Genomic DNA, 25,417 nt, shown 5'->3' with positions numbered 1-25,417 from the left:
ATATAATAAATACCTTAACCATAATTATTCTGTTATAAAATTAAAAGCTCCATTAATTCCAAACTGTTGACACTAATTCATCTGAAGATTTGATATAATACAAAATTCTATGTGTGGTTCATGACAACCCCGCATTCTAAGGGGTTAGCAGTTAATGAAGCCTCCGTAGCCTATGATGATTTTATGGTGATAAACAAAAAAGAATATTATTCTCTGCACAAAGAATAGATTATGTGATAAGGAATTGATCTTCAAGGAATATCAGATAAATGCATTAATACGTTAATGATCTTCTAGCCCAGAAAACCATTTAGAAGAGGCCGCTCTGCATCTGAATTCCTCGAGAACATTCCTCTATTGCAGTGTGAACCACTGCCATCAGAAAATTTAAGGGATCAAAAAGATTACAAATGAATAACAAAGCAATCAAGTAAACATTGTAAAAAACTGTTTAAACTTCGATGGTATACATAATGAAATCAGTGTCTCATGAAAATAAAAAAGTTTTAAAAAAATTAGAGAGCATTTTCTTAGGAGCTGAAGGAGCTACATCCAAGTTTGAACAATTCTGATTCAGGTTCCATCACACATGAAAACATCAACTGGTAACATAAATGTAAAGAAAAAAGCCCTTTGATATGCATTAAATCCATAGATGGGGGTCGAGCTCCATCAACATATAAACATGCAGATATGGCAGTAACGGAAAGGAAAATTGAAAAGAAAATACTATATCCTTACAATGTAAACACTGCTCGGCTCACCACGAGGAAAAAGATCTCTACAGAACCATCAAATTGGAGGTAATCCAAATAATCCTATATCTTAACCAACTAAATAATCTAAACAAAAACATAGACCATGAAGCCCATCCTAATTGTTTGATGTACTTCCTTTTTCTCCTGTTATTTCGAAAAAAAAAAAAAGAAAAAAAACTTCTCTTTTCTCCTTGGAACTCTTGATTTACCCATCATTTGCCAGGAGAAAGTGAAAATCCATGTTAAAAACCCAAATGAGGAGGAAGTAAACAAAAATTTCCAGATTTTTCATTGTTTTTCTATAGAAAAGGGTATCCTAAATTTTCCTCCTTCCCTACCATCTCGTTCAGACAGACAGAAAAAAAGTTTTGTTTTCCATTATGTTTTTCATCCACACTTCTCTGGTCTCCCCTCTTCCAAACTTTTACCAAACAAGGTATGAAAAAAAATTAAAAATGTCAACAAGAAAAAAGATAAAGGCAACATATATCAAACTCAGATGAGAGAAGCACATGTGCATCAGGAATCCAAGTGAAGCAGCAGAGAGACCTTACACTAGTTGATTGGAGTTCCATTGTAGTTGAATCCTCATTATCCTGAAATAAAATCATTAAATCCAAATAATATTCCAATTCAGTGTTTGTCAAAAGTAAACACGAAGCTAATGTGATCAATACCTCAATCAGCAAATCCTTTCTGGTAATAACACCAACAACACGAGAAGCACGAGGAACAACAAATAAATGCCGCAATCCTAGTTGGCGGAAAAGGTTGTATACCTACACCATTGGTAAGATTAAATAATATTATCAGATAAGAGAAAATAAAGACGTACAAGAGCTTCTGAATATATTATATTTTCTTTTTGAAATAAATATATTATACTTTTATTTTCAGGAAAAAAATAGAGAGAAAATAAAGAGGTACAATAGAGAAAGATGGTAATCAAATAAAAGTACTTACCTTCGTCAATGACATATCTTCAGGAACAACATATGGAGAGGGATTCAAAAAAGGAGCAAGATCCATATACATTTCTAAATCATCTGTGCTTAGATGTATATCATCTAAGGATATTCCTTTACTGGAAACAGGTTTCACAAATTCACCAAAATTGTGCCTGCCATTAAACCCGATTCACCCAGGAGGAATAAGTAACTATAGAACTGACAGGTATTACAAATAAGATTTTATGTTCACCTCATTACTCTGGATCCAGGTCTAGGATCACAAGGCAAAGGACTATGCTGGAAATCTACTTTGGACTGAAGAAGTACAAGCAAATGACTGCATTATAAAACAAATAGAGAAGTTAGATTCCTCAGCCAAAAGTTACTTCCATCACAGATGCAGAATGTGTATAAACTCAATATTCTTTACCTGCGAAGCACTAACCCAATGACAATTGTTTCTCCATTCCTCACTTGATCAATTACCTATATGAGCCACAATATCAAAGATGCATACAGAATTCACTAAGATTATACAATGCAATCAAACATGGAGAGTTCAGCTTACAGGAAAACCATTGTGCTTGTTGCTCTGTAAAATGGAAATTACATCTGCAACCTTGACGACACGAGGGAGAGAAATAACCTTCAAAGGTGAAAAATAAACCAGTTAGGTTACATACAAATAGAACAATCTATGAATTTTTGCAAGCAATAAGGGGAGACGAGAATCACTTAATACAGGAGGGCATTGTCATGTGACATATCAATTTACATTTGAACAGGCAAGCCTATAGAACTACTCTATTCCATCTCGCTATTTCATCTTTGAAAGGCCAATTTAAGTAAATACATATGATTTTTCCAAGAGTTCCATTTATAACCAACTTGGAATAAGAAAGCAAACGAAGCATAGTTCGACTTCCAAATTACTAAAATAGTTTGGGACATCCAAAGAAGAAAAGGTGACTACTAAAATAGAACAGAATATGTTGCTTATTTCCCATATATACCAGAAAGTGTCCACTCCTCAAGTTCTCAATTTAGAGGACCACAATTTTGATCATTGTAATTCTTTATGGCTGCTTTTGACACCATAAGGACATGGATCATCATCTATTTTCCATGATTTAAAAGCCCCGTAAAACAGACAAAAGACAAAAGAGAGTCACCTTCTGAGTTCCACATGCTTCTTTTGCAGTCATTTTCCGCATCTGATATTTAGGTCTTGATTCTAGCAATGGAATGGCCCTAAGTTGTGCTTGCACTTCATACAGACCCTCATTAAAAGCATCACCAACAGCCTATGGTTGGAAAGGAATTGAGTACTTCTAAAAGAATAATAAATAATAGGAGAACAAGTAATGCTGTTTATATTATACCTTTGATATAAGAAGAACAAGCATAATAAGAGGTAAAAGTTTCAAGTTATTTGTGATTTCAACCATAATGACACATAGAGACACTGTCATCCGCATTGACCCTCCGAGAAAAGAAGCAGCTCCAAGCAGTGCATATCTAGAATTCGATCAAAATTTACAACAAAATATCAGCAATGGAATTAAAGTACGGCACAATATTGCTGAAGGAAATATTATAACTATATGGAAAGATATAGCAGCAGTGAACAGCCCACTAATAGCATAGAGTCCAATATGAAAGCATGTAAAGCAACAACATGAACCATCATTAAATTCATTAAAAAAAAAAACTAAAAAAAAGGAGAAACAAAGGGGGGAAAATTAGGCAAAAATGCGCTAAATTTGTGGTGTCACAAAGTCAGACCTCTATTTATGATTATCTTTTTACACCTACCAACTTCTTGTCTCAAATTTGGACCATCAATGAATTCTGGTAATAGTCAGCATAAAAAGTATTTCACATGTTCGATACATGTTAACATATTTTAAACTTAAAAAGATGCCCCTAAATTAAAATTTCACTTGCTGCTCAAGCTTTTTTTCTCTTTTTAAATTTTGTTCCTCTTTCTTTCATGCCAAACACACCCATTGGCCTTCACGCAACCATCGCTCTCTCCTGCTCCCATCCTCCTCTCTCTCCCACACACTCTGAAAATTCATTTCAATTTGTTAATTGCCAATTCATTTCAATTTGTTAATTGCCAAGAATGGTCTTGCACCTGAAGCCACCTAGACTCACAAGAAGAATTTGTAACTCGAAATGGCATTGACAAATTCAAAAGCATAACTAGTTCATTAACAGCAAAACAAACAGGAGAGCTTAATAAATTAAACAATGCGGACCTTGCTTAGGCTTCCCCAAAAAAAAAATATATATCACACATGGTATTCAGCTTCTTGATGATAGTGTCTAAGGCTTTGACCAGCATATCCAGGATGTTATGAAGGAATTCATGTGTAGATGGAACTGGTGAATCTATGAAGAGCGTCACATCACACAATCACAAATCAAATTCTCTTATCAACCATTGTAATGATTATATTAGATAGCTACATGTGCTGATACCACTAAAATTTGATCTATGGTAACCATACCAGTCCTATAAACTCTCATTAGGAGGGGGAGAGAACTAAAGAGGATGTAGCAGGAGAACTGGCACTTGGTAGACAGCAAGTGCATATTTGCAAGGAAATAATGAGCAAGAGGGGATTAAAAAAGCCCGCATCAGTAAGATTAGTCTTTATGCTAAGAGGCAAATTTTTTCATTTCAAAATATTACATTGTTGACTATCTGATACTTTTCTGGAAGAATGAGTTGTGTACTTTACTAAGTCTTGGAATTTTATTTATACAAATCCCTAACAATCATATAAGGAAACCGAGTTAATTACAAAGATCGCAAAGAATTGATATATTACTAATATATTTTTTACCCAACTCATTTACACAAGTACACTTTCCAACACTCACCCTCAAGCTAGCGAATAGATATTATCCATTCCTAACTTGCCAATAATAATCTGAAACTCATGATTACTCAATCTCTTGTTCAATACATCTGCAAGTTACAAAATAGTAGGCATGTAAAATGTGCATATCAATCTGCTATCTAGCTTCTCTTTGATAAAGTGCCGATCAACTTTAACACTTTCTCCTGTCATATTGCACAGGGTTCTGAGCAATACTAATTATTGATTTATTATCACAACAGAATCTCATAGATCCATCCTACTGAATCTTCAAGTCTTCCAAATTATCTTTAACTATAGTAACTCACATATCTCAAGGTCCATAGCCCTAAACTTTGACCCAACGTTGGATTAGGATACAAAATTCTACTTCTTACTTCTCCAAGTTACTAGATTTCCTCCAAAAAAGGTACAACATCCCGATGTAGACCTTTTGTGAACTAAAGTGTGACACCCTGCACCTTTGTGCTTCATGTACTATTAAAACTCTATTTTATTTGGGCTCTTGGACATTAAACTTTTATGATGTAATATTTTTTTTCATTTTATGTTATTTTGAATTTCTATAGTTTTTCTTTAATTTATCAAAATTTATTTTATTATCATTGAGTTATTTATTGTTGTTTTGTTTTAAAAATTTTTGAAGGTTTCAAATCAAAAGAGAAGAGAAAAGAAAATTTGGAAAAATTTTGTTGTGAGAAAAAACCCCAGCCTGCGCGGGCCTGCCCACATGCTCGCGTGAGAATGCCCCACACGTCGTGCACCTGCGCACACGCGCCAGGCCAGCTGCGCGTGCACGCAAAGGCACACGTCCCATCAGCCCGGGTGCCGTACCGCGCGCAGACACGCAAGTCAGGCACGTGGATCCCACGTGCAGTGCTGTCGCATCAGGCACACAGCAAACTTGGACCACGTGTGGACCATCTAGCCCTGCACTGTGCCACCTCGAGCTCCGCACCCCTGCCGCCACCGCTTGGGAGCCGTGCCTCCCCTTGACCGATTGACACTGATGATGTCATCATTTTCTTTCTACTCACGAATTCGCGACATTTTTCGAAAATCCGACGATTCTCTTCCCTTATAAATAAAGCCCTCCTCCACTCTTCCTCACCTATTTTCACCCTTAAAGACTGAAATTTAGAGAGAGAAAGTTAGAGAGAGAAGGAAAATTTGAAGAGAAAGAGGGACTAGATTACAAAGAGTTGTCGGTATCGGTAAAGAATTCAGTATTTTCTTACACATTCTAAAATGCATTTTTCGATAAATAAAAAAATAAATGTTGATTTTATTGCATGAATGTAGCATAATTTTTAATGTGTTATGAGTTATTAATTATGACAATTTTTTAATTATACATGCATCGTGTAAAAAGCTTAATTTGTTATTTCATGAACGAAGTTGAAATGCAATTGAAATGAGAAAAGATTACATGAAATTGTTGATATGACATGGAAAACATGAATGGATACATGAAACATAAATTAATCCGTTAGACTATTTTATCTGCTTCTGTTGTCCTCACCCTGTCTACAAAGACGTGAGATGACCACTCCCTATTGATGATGACGCGAAAGTGTGTAGGATATCCTAAGACCACTGTGACGAAGCACGGCCGTAATCATAAATCGTGATATGGTGTGGCGAGTTGCAAATTAGCTATGGTGTGCCGAGCCGCAAATTAGCTATGGTGTAGCAAGCCGCAAATCTATTGTGGTTAGGCAAACTGTAAATTGTCGTTAGTGTCACCACAGTAATAGTTGGGAGTTCGTACTAACCAGTAGATAAGAAGTCGTAACGGGTTTCGCGCGAAATATAGTAAAAGACTTAATAAAAGTTATGTTTGATTTGTTTGATTTTTTCACTTGATGAATTATCTATATGTTATTTGATGATCTTAATATTAAATGTTTTCTTACATCAATGAATCGTTAAAAAATGGTAAGCAGAAAAGTATTTTTCTTAAATACTTTAGATTTTATAAAATTTCTTAATTATATCAAATTTAATATTGTATACCTTACTGAGTTTCATAGAACTCACCCTTTTTATACTAGGCCCTCCCAGATGACGTCGAAGAGAATGTTTATGATGAGTTCTCCGAGTTACCCCTTGAAGCTTGCCTAGATCTCGTGGATCCATGATTGTTGACGAATGCATGTCCTATTCCGTACTCCGATGAATCCATTTATATAATGATAGAAATAGCCCTCTTTTTTATTTTATTATTTTGTATTTTATCGCCACTTTTGGTCTCAATTATATATGTAATTGGGAACTCTAATATTTTGTAAATGATTTTGTAATGCAAAAATTTCTCCTGCATGTATTTTATTTAATGCACTCATTCTGCATTGATATCCGGCACCCTCATGTTATAATTAGTATTAGGGATATCACAAATGAATCTGCATAATTAGCATATGTATATGTTTTATAGTTCTTTTTCCTAGAGTACTTTTCAAATAGTGGAGTATCCTATAGACACCCCGCAAATGCACTTCTCTGCGCTTGTGCATGAACTAACTCACTACATTCTCTACACATAAGATGTTTGCCCTTGCATATGACAAGTACATTAATTTTTCCACTAGCCTTTAATACAATTCCTTCTCCAGCTCGAGGTTTTCCTCTACTAGTCCCAGTTTGAGAATGGAATCAATTGGTCTATTGGCATGCTTGTATACCAACTTACAAGTTTCTTTCAAGAGATCTAGGAATATATTTTATTGAGATATAAATATTCAGAACTTAGAGTAAGCCATTTCTATAAAGAAGAAGTATTTTAATCTTCCCAACTCTTTAATCTCAAATTCTTTAGCCAAGCATTGCTTGAGAGCCATCTTTCTCCTTCATCATTTTTTGTAACAATTATATCATCTACATACACCAGTAGGGTTATGACTCCCTTTGCCTCCGAGTGTTTGATAAATAAGACATAATCTCTTTGACTCTATTTGTAACTCATTGCTAGGATCACCCTAGCAAATATCCAACACCATGCCTAAAGGATTGTTTAAGTCCATAAAGTGTTTTTTATTTTCAGTTTGTATATCTTATTCTTTTTTCTTCTTTGGTGAATCTAAGGGAAATTCTCATATAAATTTCCTCTTCCAATTTCCATACAAAAAGACATTCTTCACATGAAACAACTATAACTGCCAATTCAAGTTAGAAGCTAAGGATAGTAAAATATGTACCATAATCATCTGTGCAACGGGTGCAAAGTTCTCTTGATAATCAATCCAATACGTCTAGATATATCTTTTGGTCATCAACCTTGTCTTATATACCTCGATAGTTCCATTAAACTTATATTTGATAGTGAACTCCCATTGGCTACTGATATTTTTATACTTTATATTTCAAAAACGAAAACACTCATCTGCAGCCTACCGATCTTTTCCTTTTGAGTAGATTCACCACTTCCCAAGTCTGATTTTTTTTAATGTGCCTATATTTTAACATTCATAATATTTTTCCATTACTCACTGGTTAAAGTCTCACATTATGTTTTGTGGAATGGATACTGCTTTCAAGATTATGAAAAACTTTCACGAACATGAGAATAGTTTTCAAAAGACATAAAGTTGTAGATTTGATAGAGTGGATGCTTTGTGCATTATCTAGTCCCTTTTCTAAGTGCAATAGGTATATCAATATCAAAACAACAGTGATTCTTAGAGTTTACCTCACTTCCAACGCTCAACTCGAGTTCTTGAACCTGCTTTGGACCAGAATTAGAGTTTTTCCTTTTTAAATACACCTGAGTAAAGCATGGGTCTTGTATGGGTTGAGATTCAAGCTCATTTTGTGAATTATGATCTTCTGTTCAGTTGCTAAGCTCATAGTATAGGCAAAGTGTTAATAGGCAGGGGAGGAATGTTAAAAAATGAGTCTCCCAAATCTCTCTTATCTTCCAATATAGTCTCTTACTCAAGATAAGGTTGGTCAAAGAAAGACTTGGTCTCAACAAAGATCACATTAGCGGATGCATAAAAATTTTTTTGGATGGATAATAACACTTATATCATTTTTGAGCAGACGAACATCCCAAAAAGACATACTTGATGGCTCTAGGGTCGAGTTTCCTCTTTGTGACTGATGCATGTGAACATAGGTAATACACCTAATGAAACGAGAAATAAAGTTATTGGTGACTCGTACCTCCAGAAAGAATGTGGCTAGAACTCCCATCGGACTTTAGAAGTCTAGATTCCAGATGGCAATCGGTTGATAAGATGTGGCAGTTAACACAACTTCCTCTCAATGTTGTTTAGCTACATGGTATTGAAACAAGGCGGCAAATGTGGTAGTAAGCAAGTGGCTATTTTTCAGTTTTGCAACTCCATTTTGTTGTGGAGCATAGACACATAAAAACTCATGGTTAATTCATTCTTTTTGAAATGAGGTCAAGATCTGATTAAAGTAATCTCTAGCATTATTAGTTTTAAGACATCTAAATGTGACCATAAATCGTGTTTAATCATACATAAAACTAGGAAATGATGAAACTAAGCTCAGCTTTAGATTTTAATAGGAAAAGTCAACTAACCTGAGTACAATCATCAAAAAAAGAAACAAACCACTGCACTCTAGAGATGTTAAGACCATTTGAAGAATCTAAACATCACTATGAATTAACTGAAAAGGAAAATCGCTTCTTTTATTACTAGGAGTAAAGGTTACAAGCCAGTGCTTTGTCAGTTCACATACATTATACTGTAACCTTTCAATTTTGCAATTAGAAAATAAGGGAAACATGACCTTAAGGGTAGTAAAAAGAAAGTTATTCTAGCCTCTTGTGGTACAACCATAGTTTATCTAATATTTCTTTTTTGAGATAAACAACTACAGTTTATCTTATATGTTAATAGAAAGAACAGTATTGGGTAGATCAGGTGTATCCAGGAAATATAATAGTCCCGAACTCTAACACATCCAATCATCTTCCCTAGATTCTAATCACTAAAATTCATAAAAATGGAGGAAAAATTACTTTGAAATTAAGGTCATGATATAATTTGTTTACTGATATAACATTTATACACAGTTTAAGGGTACATGGAGAACATTTCGAAGAGTGAAGTGGGGATTAAGATTTATGGTTACAATTCTTGTTTCTATAGTTAGTGAACCATTAGTAGTGGCAATTTTCTTATTGCTGAGACATGGAGTATATGTATTAAATAATTTAGAGTTGGTCGTGTGGTTGGTAGTTCCTGAGTCCACAATCCACGACAATGCAAAAAATTTATCTAAGGCATTTAAATCATGGTAAATAGGAATTATGTCTGAAATGCTACAAGACCTGTGCCTTCAGATTTTTCAAGTAATTCAATTCGGGTCCGCAATCGTCAATTTTCCTTGAAATCACAGGTATCGGCATTCTTCTCCTCTTGGGCTATATATGTCAACCCCTGATTTTCCTTGTATCCTCAATCCTCGCTGGAGGCGGTTGACTTTCCATGAAGCTTTCAATATTTTTCTCTCACCTGCCTTGGTTTTTTGTAGAATGTACACAAGATTCTCCCTGCTCTCTCCACTCATAGCTGATATTTCACTATGATTTGATTTCTTCCTAAGTTGTTGTGGTTTGGAACCTTTGTTATCATTATGGAGCCATCAGTGGGATTCAAGCATACTTCCTCTTTTATTTTCCTCTATATTGATTAAGGAGATCACCTCATTCAAGGAAGGTATCTCTTCCTTCCCTAGGATCTCAATTCTCACCTGATCATATTTTTATTAAGCCCTGTCATAAATTGGTACCCATATCCTAACGAACCTTTTCAAGGATGCTGCATCTTTATTACTCTCAATAGTAATACTATAACATTAATCAAGTTTACCAATCTCAATAGTAATACCATACCATAAGCCTTTTAGAATATTGGAACACTCTATAACTGTCTTGTTGTCCTGTTTAGTTGTACAAGTCTTGATGGATAAATCATACATATGTATGGGCTGCATCTTTTCCCTTAAAATACATCTCTCGAATTGAATCCTAAATATCCTTTGCTATAGGCAGGCACATAACTAGTTCACTAATCTCTGGTGCCATGAAGTTCCAGAGTCAAACCATGGTCATTGAATCCTCCTCATCCCTCATGTAACCAACTCAAATAATCTTTACAATTGAAGTGGTAGGCAGCCTGGATGGGCTAAAATTCACTACTATTTTGTGCTGAGCTTCCCAGTGAGAAGTTTTGCCAGTAGATTGAAATGCAACCTCCAGCATCTGTAAACAGTAGATGGGTAGGCGACCTACACGTGGTTAGGATTAGTGACTGAGCATTGGTGCCGGGGCTGGGCAGAGGCATAGCCAGCTGTCTGGGACATACGGCTGAGCAGGGAGGCTGCAGAGCAAGGAAGCCACTGGAGTAGGGAGGCTGCTGGAGCAGGGGAGCTGCTGGAAGCAGCTGTTATGTGAGGTTGGCACGCACAGTTGAAGAGGGAGGTCGCTTGCATCCAATTGGCGGCTGGAATCAGCACAGCAGGGTGGCAGGTGAGTCTGGAATGGCAGGAGGAGTCACAATTTACAGCTCTATTTGTGGTGGCTGGCAGTGATGAAGGTCGGTTTAGCTGCTGCTGGTGGGCAGCTGCTGTGGTTTAGCTGCTATTGGTGGGCAGCTGCTGTGGTGGCTGTGGCTGGACTAAGGTGGCCAGCTATGAAGGCTAACCTGACCTCTTTATGGTTTTCTTATTTCAGCAACAGAGGCTGAATATGATTTGTACAGGGTTCTAGGATTTTTTAAACCTAAGACTCTAATACCATGTAGAAGAATGAGTTGTGTACTTTTATTGAGTATTGGGACTCTATACATACAAGTCCATAGCAATCATATAAGGAAATCCAATTAATTATAAAGATTAAAAAGAAATATATTACTAATATACCTTTTACCCTACTCACTTGCACAACTACACTTCCCAACAAATTTTACAATGACTATTATCGGAGAAATTGAGTTCTTTAAAGATACCATAAAAAAGAGATCTTACTATTTGTTTTGAGTAGAAATCCCACTTTTTCTTTAGTAATCATCCTAGTTCAAGACAACACAGATTATAAGGTATTTTTCACATAATTTTCAAAAGAAGACAAAAATAAAAATAAAATATAATGCAGACATTGGTTAGCTGATCATCAACTGGTTATCAGATAAAATCCAGCAGTATTTTTAGATAATGCTGAAATTAAATTTCACAAGGGGAAATACTCTTCCTTGACTAATTCCGTAGTTTTATTTTTTTATTTTAACCTTCAATTACAGTAGCTTGGAAATTAATCCAGCAAGACTTAACCACCTAATTTCCATCAGAAGCTTTAAAAAATAAAAAAATAGTGATAAAGCCACCAATCACCAAAAAACTGTGATAGAGTATATAAAGGATTGATTAAACCATGTTCAAGCGCCATAAGAAGTTTAAAAAACTAAGAGAAGTATTTTCCAACATGGGTAAAATAAGAGTTAGCATGAATCGTATGCATAAGGAGAGTAAGACAGTAAATTAAATATCTAGATCCATTAACAAACTTAATCAAAAGCATATGTATCCAGCAACAAACTTAATCAAAAACAGAAAAGAGACTCACGTTCCTTCCTCAATGTTGGGCTTCCTGTAAAACTTCACGACAAACAAGCCTACAAGACGACCGTAAGTTGATCCTATCATTATTCCAGGAACAAACTGACCAGCAGGAACAGCAGTACCAAATGTAACCACTGCTAAAGTATAGAACATGACCTGTTGAACATTAAAAAGGAGTTCAAAATTAAAACAAAGATTAGAGGGAGCAATAAAGAGACAGACTGAATTATTTGACATTTCTCAACCACTGAGCAAAATATCATTAAAAGAAGATGAAATTTCCACTTCGCAACAAACTTCTCGGGAAAGACCCAGTAAAATTTAGAGAAAAATATTAGATGAAAAAAGAAGAGAAATAAAAATAAAGGATAAATGTAAAAGAGATAATTCATAAACATATCACGAGGCAGCAAAAAGTGGCAATTCAGAGGGTATTAGATCAAAACAACAAACTGAACTATGCCCACTTTACAGTTCATTCATTGATAATTACCTACCAGATTATCCAAAATTTAACAGGATTTTGAAGATTTTAAATAGCACAGAAGAGCTTCATTCAACCTGCTCATAACAAAGTTGGGAGGAGGAGGAACCCCATTTTCCTTTTCAACAATATAGCTCAAACAAGATACTGAACTCCATCAGCAAATTAATATCTTAACCCAATTCTAAGTCATAAACGCTTTCTATTGAGGTTAGTATTAGAGCAATTAACTTATAAAGGAAATCAATCCAAGGACAGAAGAAACAATATAAGTTAAATTATGAAAAGTGCACCTTAAACAATTTAATCCAGAATCAGAAAATATTGATCTATTACTGAAATTGGAGGGCACAATATTGGTATTTGGGACCATTTAAAAAATTCATTCACATCTTAGTTCTTCAGCCAATCTTTTACTCAGCATAATCAGAACCCAATATCACGTAGCAAGAAGTTAAAATATTTCTTTTTTTGAAATAAAGCAAGAAGTCAAAAAATATCTGCAAAACTGACAACCATGGACTTGAAATAGTTTTTTCCTCATGTAATTTAGCTATTTCAAATGCCAGCCACATCCCTTTATGAGATTTTTTTTTTTTGTGACAATCCTTTATGAGATTTTGAAACAACCAAAAGAAAAAAAATGGAAAAGAAAAGGCTTCAAAGCAACTTTATTTAAGCATATGACACGAACGATAGCTAAACAAAATTATAACAAAGTTCGGTCCTAGAAGCAAAACTTAAGAGTCAACTAAAGTTTGACAATGAACAGAAATAGCTCTTCTCTTGTCCATAATATGCTGAGCTGGTATTGTTACAAGAAATCACAAAGATTAACAAGTCAGAACATCCAACAAAATTGGCAAATAGGAACTTGAGTAAAAGAACGCATTACCAAAAAGGTCAACAGACTTTGGGCACTGAACTCGTGAATTGTTTTAGCACTGAATAAATTTCTTATGGCATCATCCTGAAACAAATTAAAGTAAATAAAAACTCAAATTACCATTGAAAACTAGCAAGTAAAAGAAAAGCAAATACTATCTCCTGAATCTAACACACCTGAGTATTGAAGAAGATAGTAGCAAGATCATTGTATTCCTTCTGCTTACTGCAGTAAAACTATTTATGGCAATAGAAAGCAATAAGTATGCCACAAAGCATCAAACAGAATATTCATGTATGCGTATAGAGAACACATAGTAAGGAAAAGACAGGACCACTCAAGAAAAGATGAGTGACAAAAAATATATACACATATATATCTTCAATTACTTCAGCTATTACAAATTTGAGGAACAAAGGATAATATATTATTAAGATAAATACAGTTAAGAGTCGGGAACATCACATAGGAAAGGGATGAAAACATAGTACCGCATTAACTGAGAGATAATTGAATAATTTCTTAGGATTTTGGGACAATCTTCATGCACCAGCAAGTTTAACTCCTGTAATCTTCTATTTAAAACCACGAGACAGAGGAAGTCCAACCTCGAGTTGAACTATTATAGGATAATCATTTTGTTATAGAATTTTTTTATTTTATTCTTTTGAAATAAAAGTATGAGATATATTGATATAGGTGCCAAGGGGGCACCGTCCACGTACAAAATTTACAAATCAGTTAGCATACCTACAATGAGATCAAAATCATCAGTAAAATCAAGATTGTGCCCTAAAACAGTAGAGTCAAAATAGTGGAACCAGTAATCCTTGATAGTGTTAAAGTCAATTTCTTTTCCCTCAAAAGCACAAACAATTTTGTTATAGTATATACCAGCAAACTAGTTATCTACGGAACTAAAAGGCTATCAAATAGAGTTTAAAATATCAAAGCCATGCTGCAGCTCAGGTTACCAAATAGAGTTCAAAATATCAAAACTATGTTGCAGGGAAAGCATGTAAAAGAAAACAATTGCCACATAAAACAATCCAAAAGGAAAGCAACTCTGAAAGCCATATCTTACATTCACATAATTTCCATCCACTCCTGGATGCCGTGGACATTCAAAATCAGGATCTGATTCAGGGCATGGGCTGCATTTTCTTAGGAGAGGTAGTCCAAAGGAAATAATCGAGGTTATGATGGAGATGAGGCATGCTTCAATAATCTATAAAGGATTAAGACAGGAATGCTGACATAACAGATCAAACAAAAGATATGTAACAAGAAAACATAAACATGCATCAGGAATGTATTTTGATAAGAACGATCAATACCTTAACTCGATTCCCTTTCTTGTGTAAATAATTTTGACGCCAATAAGTAATATAGAGGGTAAGCTGGTTAAACAAAGCTCCTGGGAAAAAAGGGAGACAAAGTATGAGAAAAAATAGCGAACAAAGAAAACTGATAAGCGAGTAAATGAATAAAATGAACAAAAAAAAGCACCAGTAACCTACCAAGGAGACCTCCAATGACTCCAATAACTGCCATGGGCAGTAATTCCCCAAAAGAGTAGTCCTCTTGACCGCTAAATGGAAGGGGAGAAGGAAACGGTTAAACACCAGAAGAGAAATAAAACCATGGATTAGTAAATAGGAGATCTGGCAAGTTTAGATCTTAACTCTGATACATCCCATATTATGAAGCCACCTGCCCCAAAATGTCCGCAGTTCCCACTCTTGCACCATCCCATGGCAGTACGCACCACAACAGCGACAATTGCAGAAGTGAAAAAGACACGCCACATAAGCTGACTTCTCCACCTTCAAGAATATGCGCAAATGAAATCAATCTATGCAGCAAAATTTTTTTTGTACACTATTTGATAGGACTGAATGGATAACTATAATGCAGAAATGTACAAAAGGTTTCATAGGCATGCACAAGAGAATTAACATGAGGAAGAAAAGTATAGACTTCCTTACCAAGACGTGACCTCCTCCAGTGCAAATAATACCCCGCCAACTGGAGCTCTAAAAGCAGCAGCAACTCCAGCTGCACATCCACAGGTTACCTTTTCAAACCATTAGGGGAAAAAGAGGACAAAAACAGAATGTTATTTCTGTGCTTTAATTAAGAGAGAAAAATAGAGTACTTCTCCAAGAGAGAGAGAAAGAGAGAGGAGTAATGATAAAATTTTGCACTTCACAATGGGAAAAAATATTACATTAATTGGAAAACAGAAGAATCATAAGGATAAGACCTTTTTTTCTCTCATCATCTAATTTCTTGTTTGACAATCTATATCTAAATTTTCTATTATAAAAGTATTCCAAAATATAAGTAGCCAACAAAAATAGGATACAGTTCCACAAAAATATAATTTAATAATATCTACACCAGAAGTGCCCAGGGATATGCACTGAGATTAAACATAAAGTTTAGTCCATTGGTGGATTATCGTGATCAAAGTTAAGAAGAATCAGCTTTGCATTAGGATTTTGAAAATTTGTCAGTTTGGAGATATGATTCTTTGGTATCACATTCTTTTTTTTTATTTTAAAAGAGCACTAAATGCACATTTATAAATAATTTTTTTATACGAGCTTGCACCCTCTTGGTACTATTGAATATACTATACTTTTCTATTAAAAAGCAGTATGGTCAGCAAAGAACTTTTTCTAAAAATAAAATAAAAAGTATAACATATAATTAACACAACGGCACCAAGGGGATGTCACCCATGTTCAAAAATATTTACAAGTTTGTTGGTATATCAATAAAATTCCCAAAATCCCCCACCCTATTAACATCATGATCTAACCACAATGAACCCATATAGTATAGCTACTTATCCGTAATCTTGACAATCTCTCCTTCAATTCCCTCATAAGCCTTTTGGTCTATTTCCTTACAAACAACCCAAAAAACCAAAAAACCATAAACCATTGTCCATAAATTGTATACCACCGGACACCATAAGAGATGGTTAAAGGACTCCGCTCCCTTTTACACATAAAACATCCATTCACTAGAATTTTACCCCTCTTTATAAGTTTATCAATGGTAAATATACATTCTCTACCCACTTCCCAAGCAAAAAAAAAAACTACTCTAGGCAGAGACATTCACCCTCAACATCAGTTGACATCCTCATCTCTATTGTGTTTAACTTTTTTTTTAGATAAATCTCTATTGTGTTTAACTAGGTATCTATAATAAGATTTGACCGAGAAATTCCCTTTCTTCTTTAATTTCCACAAAGGTTGATCCATGTTCTCATTTATAGAAACAGTAGCCAACAGTCTACACAGATTCTCATATTCTTCAATTTCCCAATCATTGAGGTTTCTGATAACACTGATGTTCCATTCCCTGTTTCTCTCCCCATCTCTGTACACTTCTTCAACAGTGATGTTTTTCCTCCGGGCAATGGTAAAGATCTAGGGAAATTGAATACTAAGCTTTCCCCCTTCAACCCACTCATCTCTCCAAAACAAAGTGTTATTTCCCCTCCCAACATTTCACCGGATACACTCCTGAAAAGTCTGTCTTCCTCTACTTATTTTCCTCCACATCCCCAGCCCATATGGTCTAGCATACTCTCTATTGACCCTCCCCATCCCGAGTTCCCCATTTCACATCAATCACTCTTCTTCACATCCTATCATCTTCCCACAAAGACCTCCATAACCATTCCCCAAGTAGAGCCTGATACAATTTAACAAAGGATCCCAACCCCAACCCTCCCGAGGTCATTGGTCTTTTGACCTCCTCTCATCTCACCAAGTAATATTTTCTCCTTTCTTCATCGTAACCTGCAAAAATCTGCATTGAATTGTCTGTAGTCTTTTTGCCAATCTCATAGGGATTGTTGATAATGATAAACAGTAAATAGGTAGATTTTGCAATTTACTCCTTACCAGTGTTAATCTGCCCCCTTTGGACAAGAATACTCTTTTTTTGAGTAATAAAGTAAGGAAAGGTGAATTCATACTCATACATATACTCCCATTAAGACAGAATTCCCCAAAACACTTAACATATATCTCTCTTGATGATTTGCCAGCAATCTTTAAAGATTTGTCTATTTTTGAATCCATCGAATCCAGAAGCCGTGTTGATACCTAAAGCCCAAACAGCCCTCCATATTTCCTCTTCCTCAGACATTTTATCCATTCCTTTTTGTCACTCATAATGGGTACCCAATCAACTACTTCTAGGAACAGCCTTTGGTCTTCTTCTTCCTTTACATAAGTTCCTGTAATATTGAATAAGCTCCCTCCCTACTACATCCCTTCTTCTTTCAACTTCCCGGTTATCAAGCTCAAGTTCTTTTATTGCATTTTTCCTTCTTCAGCCGTTAATAACTTTATGGTATAGTCGAGTGTTGGCCTCCCCATCCTTGACCCACTTAATCTTCAATTTCTGATGCCAACGTCTCTCATCTAACACCAAGACCTCCGGCCTCTCACTTTTTAACTTTGATAGGCGCTCCGTCTTAATCTGTGAGATAGTACTCTCTACTTCCATTCTATCTAAATCTCTATCTCATTTTGAAGTTCTGCTTTTCATAGTCTCACATTTCTGAAGACTTCCTTATTCCAGATTTTCAGTTTATCCTAGAGGTGTTTTAGTCTCTGCATGCATTTGTATCCTTCCTAACCTTCCCATTCCTTGCTGTGCCACTCCTCTCTTACTATCCTATTGAAATTCGGATGTTGTGTTCACATATTCTCAAAATGAAACAGAGTAGGACCCCATCTGATCCACTGGAATCCAAGCACAATAAGGAAATCCCCTTACACAAGGCTTGGGAAAACTTCCTGCACCAGATGCAGGAAACTATCCACACAATGAGTAGAAATCAGGAATGCATCCAGGCAGCAAGAGATTACAGCATTTCTGTTAACAGACCAAGTAAATCAGGAATTGTCCAAGTCAGATTACAGCGTCTCACTTTTTAACTTTGATAGGCGCTCCTTCTTAATCTGTGAGATAGTACTCTCTACTCCCATTCTATCTAAATCTCTATCTCATTTTGAAGTCCTGTCTTTCATAGTCTCTCATTTCTGAAGACTTCCTTATTCCAGATTTTCAGTTTATCCTACAGGTGTTTTAGTCTCTGCATGCATTTGTATCCTTCCTAACCTTCCCATTCCTTGTTGTGTCACTCCTCTCTTACTATCCTATTAAAATCCGGATGTTGTGTTCACATATTCTCAAAATGAAACAAAGTAGGACCCCATCTGATCTGCTGGGATTCAAGCACAATAAGGAAATCCCCTTACACCGGTGTGGGAAAAATTCCCGCACCAGATGCAGGAAACTATCGTCACAATGAGTAGAAATCAGGAATGCATCCAGGCAGGAAGAGATTACAGCATTTCTGTTAACAGACAAAGTAAATTGAGCATTGTCCAATTGGATATCTTGAAGCCCAGAATCCTCTATAAAAGTCATTAAAGTTCTGCATCGAAGTAGGCATCCTTCTCCCTCCTAATTTCTCCCGAGGCCACCTGTATGCATTAATATCCCCTACGAGACACCAAAAAGGGTTACACAGACCAGATAGATAAGATAATTCCTCCAAACATGTGACTTACGTCCATACCTAGTGGGGCCATATAGATTTGTGATCTACCAATAACCTTTGCAGTTTATATTAAGAAGTATTGACTATGAATACACTCCCTCAATATTAAATACTCTGGTAGCCACCTAATATCCAAGATAACCAAAATTCCACCACAGGCCATTAGAGAAACGAGGAACAAACAATCTTTGAATCTATTTTCCCAAATATTCCGAATTAGGATATGATAAACTTCTTCCTTTTTTGTTTCTTGTAGCATGAAAACGTCTGAAGCTTATTCTTAACACGGCTTCCTTGATTTGCTTTCATTTCATCGCATTACCCATACCATTAACATTCCAATTCACTATTTCATAGTGTACCCAACAATCCCCTCTTTTTCCCATCTCCCCTCAACCATCCTAGAATTGTTCCTAAGACCCTCTAATACATGTTTTTTCCTATGAACATATGTCCACAAAGAGACAATCACTCTCACCACTTTCCCCGTGTTACCCACTGACCTAAAATCCATCTTATCCCGATCAAAGTTTATCAAAATTGGCTAATGCCCATCATTCTTTCTGGCATTACCTTGCTCCACTGCGATGTTTGATAACCCTGACCTTGTTCGTTTTGAGGAGTAAAAGGTTGCTTTTGACTAATAAACCTGTCCCTGCACTATATGAAGTATAGGTACGTTAAAAGAATTGAGAAGAGGATGGGTATTACAAGGAGCCTTTAGAGAGTCATCATCAGTATGTGGAAAGCAGTCAGTGGCTTCTTTAGGTGTATGGCCTTTAGATGAATTGCCATCTGTTGTAGGCTCTTCACTCATTTGAAACTCTTCCTACGTCTCTGTTTCCTGACTCATCTGTACATTGTTATCTGCAAACATGAATTGGAGTCTGTCCCACATCTCTTGTATAAGCTCTTGTGCAGCTATTTTATCGTACAATCTCCTCTAAGTCCTCCTCATCCTCCTCCACATCTAACTTAGCATCTTAATCCATCTCATCCATAATCAAATTGGACATAAACTTGTTTCAAAAATTAACTCCATCCAATGAAAGAATCTTGTGGTCACCCTAAATCATAGCAATTTAAATCTCTACCTCCACTACCACCTCATCCACTAACAACCAATTAGCTAGGTCCAACTTGGTTAGTTGCTTTTTTTTTCTCCTCTAATAAAACCCACCTCAACCTCTTTCTTGTTCAACTTCTCAATCACCCTAAAAAACTCCTTCCTCTCTATAACCCTGTTGTCATAAAAAAATGGAACTCCAAACTTTAATCTTTGAGTTAACGTAGGCGAGTCTTTTTGCAACACAAAAGCTCACATAAGCTAGACACATGATTAACTCACATAGGCGAGTCTTTCCCAAGAGGGTAGGGATTCTACCCCTACAAAACTCTCTAGGGCCATAAAAAAATAAATTAATTAAGACCAATTGCTGCGAAAAGATGATGGTGGGAAGAAACATGTGGACCTCATTTCTTGTTATATTTTGGGTGGTGCGGGAAGAAAGAAACAAGAGAGCTTTTGAAAGGATAGAATATGATTTTGATAGGATTGGACATAGATGGTTTCAGACCCTGAGCTTTTTGGTTATAAATCATCCTCTTTATTCTATGGAGGATTTTAGAAGTCTTATTGATATCTTAATTGAGATATAAATAATTTGTACGTGGGTTGGCACCTCTTTGGTGCTTGTGTATTAATGATAAATACCATACTTTTTTATTTCCAAGGAAAAAAAAAAAGACACATGATTTTTTAGGTTTCCCTTTACCTGTCATGCAAAGGAGTAGCTCAGTTGCACTATACTAAAAACGAGCAAAGACTTCCCTTTTCTATTTTCTTTCTTGATTTTGTTTCTTTCTGTTAGAGAATATTGCTAATTATTTGAGTCTCTTTCCTTAACAATTGATGAAGAATAGGAATATTTCCTATAGTCCATTAGAGAATAGTAGGTTGCTTTCCTTATATTATTTTATCAAATAGTTAATATTTTATCGAGGTAAGTTTTATTGTAATTAATTCCCTATTTAGTTGGATTTTATTTTTAGTTTTCCCATTCTTATTCATAGGCATCTCTATTAATATATGTATTTCTCCAATATATTTCAATTTATCCTTTTAACAACAAAATATCTCTCTTTCAAACAACTACTTGACCCCGTAGCATCAACTGAAGTTACTAACACCGGGATGAATTTATAGTGAAGAAGTACAATACTTGGTAAAAGCAAAATACTTATTTCTCATTATCAAGACAGAAAAATTAAACAGGAGCACAAAAGAGTCATCAGATATTATGACTATTCTTAAAAACATATGGCATGACAGATTTCTATTATTGTCTAATACAAGTTTATAAAACCAATTAGGAGACTATTGCTTAATCGTAGCAATTAGGAGAATATTGTCATACTACCAATTAGAGAAGTTACAAGTACAGAAGAAAGATGCTCTTAACGACAAAAGCATAAATTTTAAGATATTACATCCTACTCTATGGAAGTATAAGATTTTGGAATATAACTCTAGAAGGCCTTAGCTACTCACAAGATCACGGCGATCCCTGTCACTCTTAAAAAGTTGAAGCCACCTGGAACTTAAATGATATTTTGTGGATCCACCCTGTATTAGGAAGATGAAAAAAAAAATTAGATTGTACAACACACACTAAGATGGTAAAACTTGTATTATTGGAAGCAGAATAACAGGATTTGTAATAAAAGGTGTTTTGGCTTGAAAACTGTTAGTGACTGAAAAACCACTTATAAGAATCTAGCTTCACATTTTATTTCAAAAAAAAAAAAGAATCTAGCTTCACATCAGAACATACATGTCCAAATTGCCTCATGGCAGCACAAATTCCCATCATTGAAGAAAACAATTCCATAATTAAGAGGAAGTAACCCAACAAATCTAGATTCAATATATTTACAAAATACCTAGAATAATATAAAGATTCTAAAGTAGAGGTCAATGCAATCCTGCTGAATGATTGACAAAAATCATGATCATAGAAACTGGAAAAATATTCACGACCTTCCTCCAAAACCCCCTCCCCGCCCTTTTTGTCCGGCTAAAGAATTTTAAGCTAGAAGATAGGTATTGTTTCCCTGGTTCTCATGATCCCTTAAACACAAATAAATTCAACTGTCCTATCAAGTGAAGAAATATACTTGGTGATAAGATTTTTTTTTTAATATAAAAAATGTATGTTGTCGACATAAATAACAGTACCAAGGGGGTACCACCCGGTATACAAGATATCTACGTGTCAATTAATAAATCAATGACATTCCCAAAATCATCCAGCCTATTGAAGTCATAACCCAACACTAGTGAACCAAAAACATGAATCCATCAATCCCTAATATTAACAAACTTTCCCTTAATTCCTTCAAATGCTCTAGCATTCCTCTCTTTCCAAACAACCCAAAAAATAGAAAAAAGAATCAGATGAAGATAAGTTTTTTTTTATATAAGCCCGCCCATGCCTAAAGTTCATCCCTCAATGACCCTGCAATCACCCAATTAATCTTAGGAGACCGTACACCATAGACCAGATGCTCTACACCATTGGGCACCATAGAATTGGTGATATATGACCAGATGCCAAAAAATGCTCCTGAAGTTCTTTCAGATTACACCAAGAGGAAATTCAATTTCTTCACACATCATCTTTTCCTTTTCTTTTTTCAGTTTTTCATATAAAGATGAGGGGCATCAAAAGTACCAGAGAAATCAAACTTTCATCAATTCTTAAACAAAATCTATTTCAAACTACAGCTAAGTCATCTTTGAAAAGTGTCTAAACACCACTAAACCCAAACAATTGCTTACCTGCCCAAGCAAAGATGCAATACAAGCACCAGTGTGAACAAGAGGTCCTTCTTTGCCTAAAGCTAAACCACCTCCAACAGAACCAATGCTTCCAAATATCTGCATATTACAAAATGGATACCATCCAAGTATATATGTCATGTAACATCACCAAACACAAAAGCATTCATTGAAATGCCATCTCACCTTTCCAATCAAGGTTCTGAAAAGAAGGATACCAGGGATATCAACTCCTGCACATTTGATGAGATTTAATACAGACAGAGAAGATACCCACTAGAAACTCCTTAAAGAGTAAAATCAGAAGCAGATCAAGAAGTTCACTACCATTCAAATAACCCTTTATTTCAGGAATACCAGATCCTGCTGCTGCTGGAGCAAATTGGGTAACAATATATACAGAAGAAAAGACTAAGGCCAGGTTGATCAGTACGTATATTATAAAACCCGCAAAATATGATTTTTGTACTATTGCAAAAGTCAATGAAAATTTCCAGCCAGCAAAGTTCTCAACGGAAATATTGATGAAAACGGCGGCCAATCCAGTACCTGAAAAAATTGAAAATATAGTGAAAACATTATCTAAATTTGCAAAGATCATTAAATTTTTATGCATTATATAATTTCTCGCCAAAAACATAATATTGCCACCACTTTTAAATGACATCTAATCCAAATTATCTCCTGCTGCAAATGCACAAAAATATAATTGAAATGAGCAGGAATTCCTCTCCAAGAACATAGTATTCAAGTATCTGAATAATCAACACTCAGGAATTAATCTTACAACAAATAATTACAACACTCAAAAATTACAGTTAAACAAATAATACAATAGGACTTGTACTATGCAGTTATTTCCATCAAATGACACTTCTATAACTTCGTAAACAAGTAAAAATTCACAGCGTTTACTAAGAAAGAAAATTTTCCACTATTTCTAAAAGACATATTTCATTCAGATTATTCTCCTGCTATATAAATGCACGGTAATAAGATATAACTGAACAGGGTGCATAATCTTGAACTTCCAAAATCAAGTTCAAGAAAAAATGAAAGAAAACAACTATTACAACTTACCAATTCCTATTAGCAAAGCGAAGAACCATTTTACTATCACATAATATCCAACATATAGCCTCCCTCTTTGAGCCTATATATATAAAAAAAAAGAGTCAAATTAAAACCAATTTGCAGTTTCAGCAACTTTTGACTTAATTTTTTTAGTGTACTTTTCACTGAATTTAAAATAAAATAATTAAATGCCAAAGCGGACAAATCTCTATAAATTGTGCGATGGAGAGGGGAAAACCTGCTCTTCTCTGTAGGCATGATTCTCTATAACTTCATAATCCAGACTCTCAACACCGGCACCATCGCGTCTTGAGCTCAATAGACTGATTCCATCGAGCTCGCAGTCCTCCGATTCGGGAACCCGAGACCATGCGAGCCTCGCCGTCTCAACTCCGTTTCGTAGATGATTGGATAACATGATTGATATCACTATCTGAGTAAATCAGATGCTAAAACCCTAAATTCAAAGACAAAACCAAGGTCCAATCTCCCAGATTCCCTTCACCTACGCAACTCCGTGCAGCATTCGAGATAAAAACAATTTCATTTTATTAAAAAAAAAAAAAAGAACTCAGAGATTTCAACGAAAGATTAAGCAACATAAACAAAAATCAGAAAATTGAAGATTGTTACCATTGGAAGGGGAAGAGAGAAAATGAGAGCAGCGAACTGTGGTAAAGAAAAATGGGTGACTGTTCTCCTCCTGCTATTTCTACTTTTTGTTTCGTTTTGCACGCGCTCGGTGGAGGCGTCTTCTTCTTTGGGCTTTCCCGTTAATATTGACCCTGAATCTAATTGCGTCCACCTCCAAGCTGAACTTACAAATATGAGTTTTTATCCCCTGCATTCTAGCTGGCGACTTTCCAGAACGTTGTAGTTGGAAAATTTTACCTGGGAACTATTAAAATACGTAAGAGTAATAATAACAATAACGATCGAAGGATGGAAATTTTAAGTGATTTTATTATTTTAATATATATTAGCAGTCTATCATATTTTTCACCAACTAAGAAATATCAACGACGTCCAACTGTAATTATTCAATGAGCAATTTATCGTTTGATATTTTGTAATTTGGAGTTTCCAAAAATGACTACATATAATTTAATTTTTTAGCAGTTTTTAGTACTTGTAGTTTGTTAATAAGATAATTATCACATTATTAGTTTTAATTTAGTAATTTTATACTTATCATATATGCCATAAAATTTCTTGTATTTAATCATTTTTATTTATTTTCTTGGTTCATTTTTCCACACTCATGTATTTGGGAATATATTGTAACACAATTAAATACCTTAATTTATATAATTTTTAGATATTATTTGAATGATGGTA

At 35.2% G+C, this 25,417-nt stretch overlaps 1 protein-coding gene across 4 annotated transcripts; it reads right to left on the bottom strand.

Moving 5' to 3' along the window:
• Positions 1-14: 14 nt before the first annotated feature.
• CLC-D (chloride channel D) lies at positions 15-24,919 on the bottom strand. Of its 4 annotated transcripts, none has more exons than XM_088215115.1 (24): positions 24,713-24,919; positions 24,318-24,592; positions 24,086-24,158; positions 23,333-23,554; positions 23,192-23,238; positions 23,006-23,104; positions 21,716-21,790; positions 15,554-15,642; positions 15,251-15,391; positions 15,086-15,156; positions 14,903-14,982; positions 14,650-14,793; positions 13,742-13,801; positions 13,575-13,649; positions 12,200-12,351; positions 3,091-3,226; positions 2,881-3,012; positions 2,277-2,354; positions 2,139-2,194; positions 1,959-2,045; positions 1,722-1,878; positions 1,436-1,537; positions 1,308-1,354; positions 15-372 (listed from the first exon to the last, which is right to left on the bottom strand). In XM_088215115.1, the coding sequence occupies exons 2-24, from the start codon at positions 24,495-24,497 to the stop codon at positions 294-296; spliced, it is 2,382 nt and encodes a 793-aa protein (XP_088071241.1). In that variant the 5' UTR covers positions 24,498-24,592; positions 24,713-24,919; the 3' UTR covers positions 15-293. The 4 variants fall into 4 exon arrangements, with proteins under 4 accessions (XP_088071241.1, XP_088071239.1, XP_088071242.1 ...); XM_088215113.1 differs by having other exon boundaries at positions 24,318-24,584; XM_088215116.1 differs by having other exon boundaries at positions 1,313-1,354; positions 24,318-24,584; positions 24,713-24,918.
• Between the last annotated feature and the right edge of the window lie 498 nt (positions 24,920-25,417).

Source organism: Carica papaya, chromosome 3, assembly GCF_054855325.1.
Source record: "Carica papaya isolate Zhongbai chromosome 3, ASM5485532v1, whole genome shotgun sequence".
Taxonomy (NCBI): domain Eukaryota; kingdom Viridiplantae; phylum Streptophyta; class Magnoliopsida; order Brassicales; family Caricaceae; genus Carica; species Carica papaya.
This window is presented reverse-complemented; position numbering and strand designations above follow the sequence as displayed.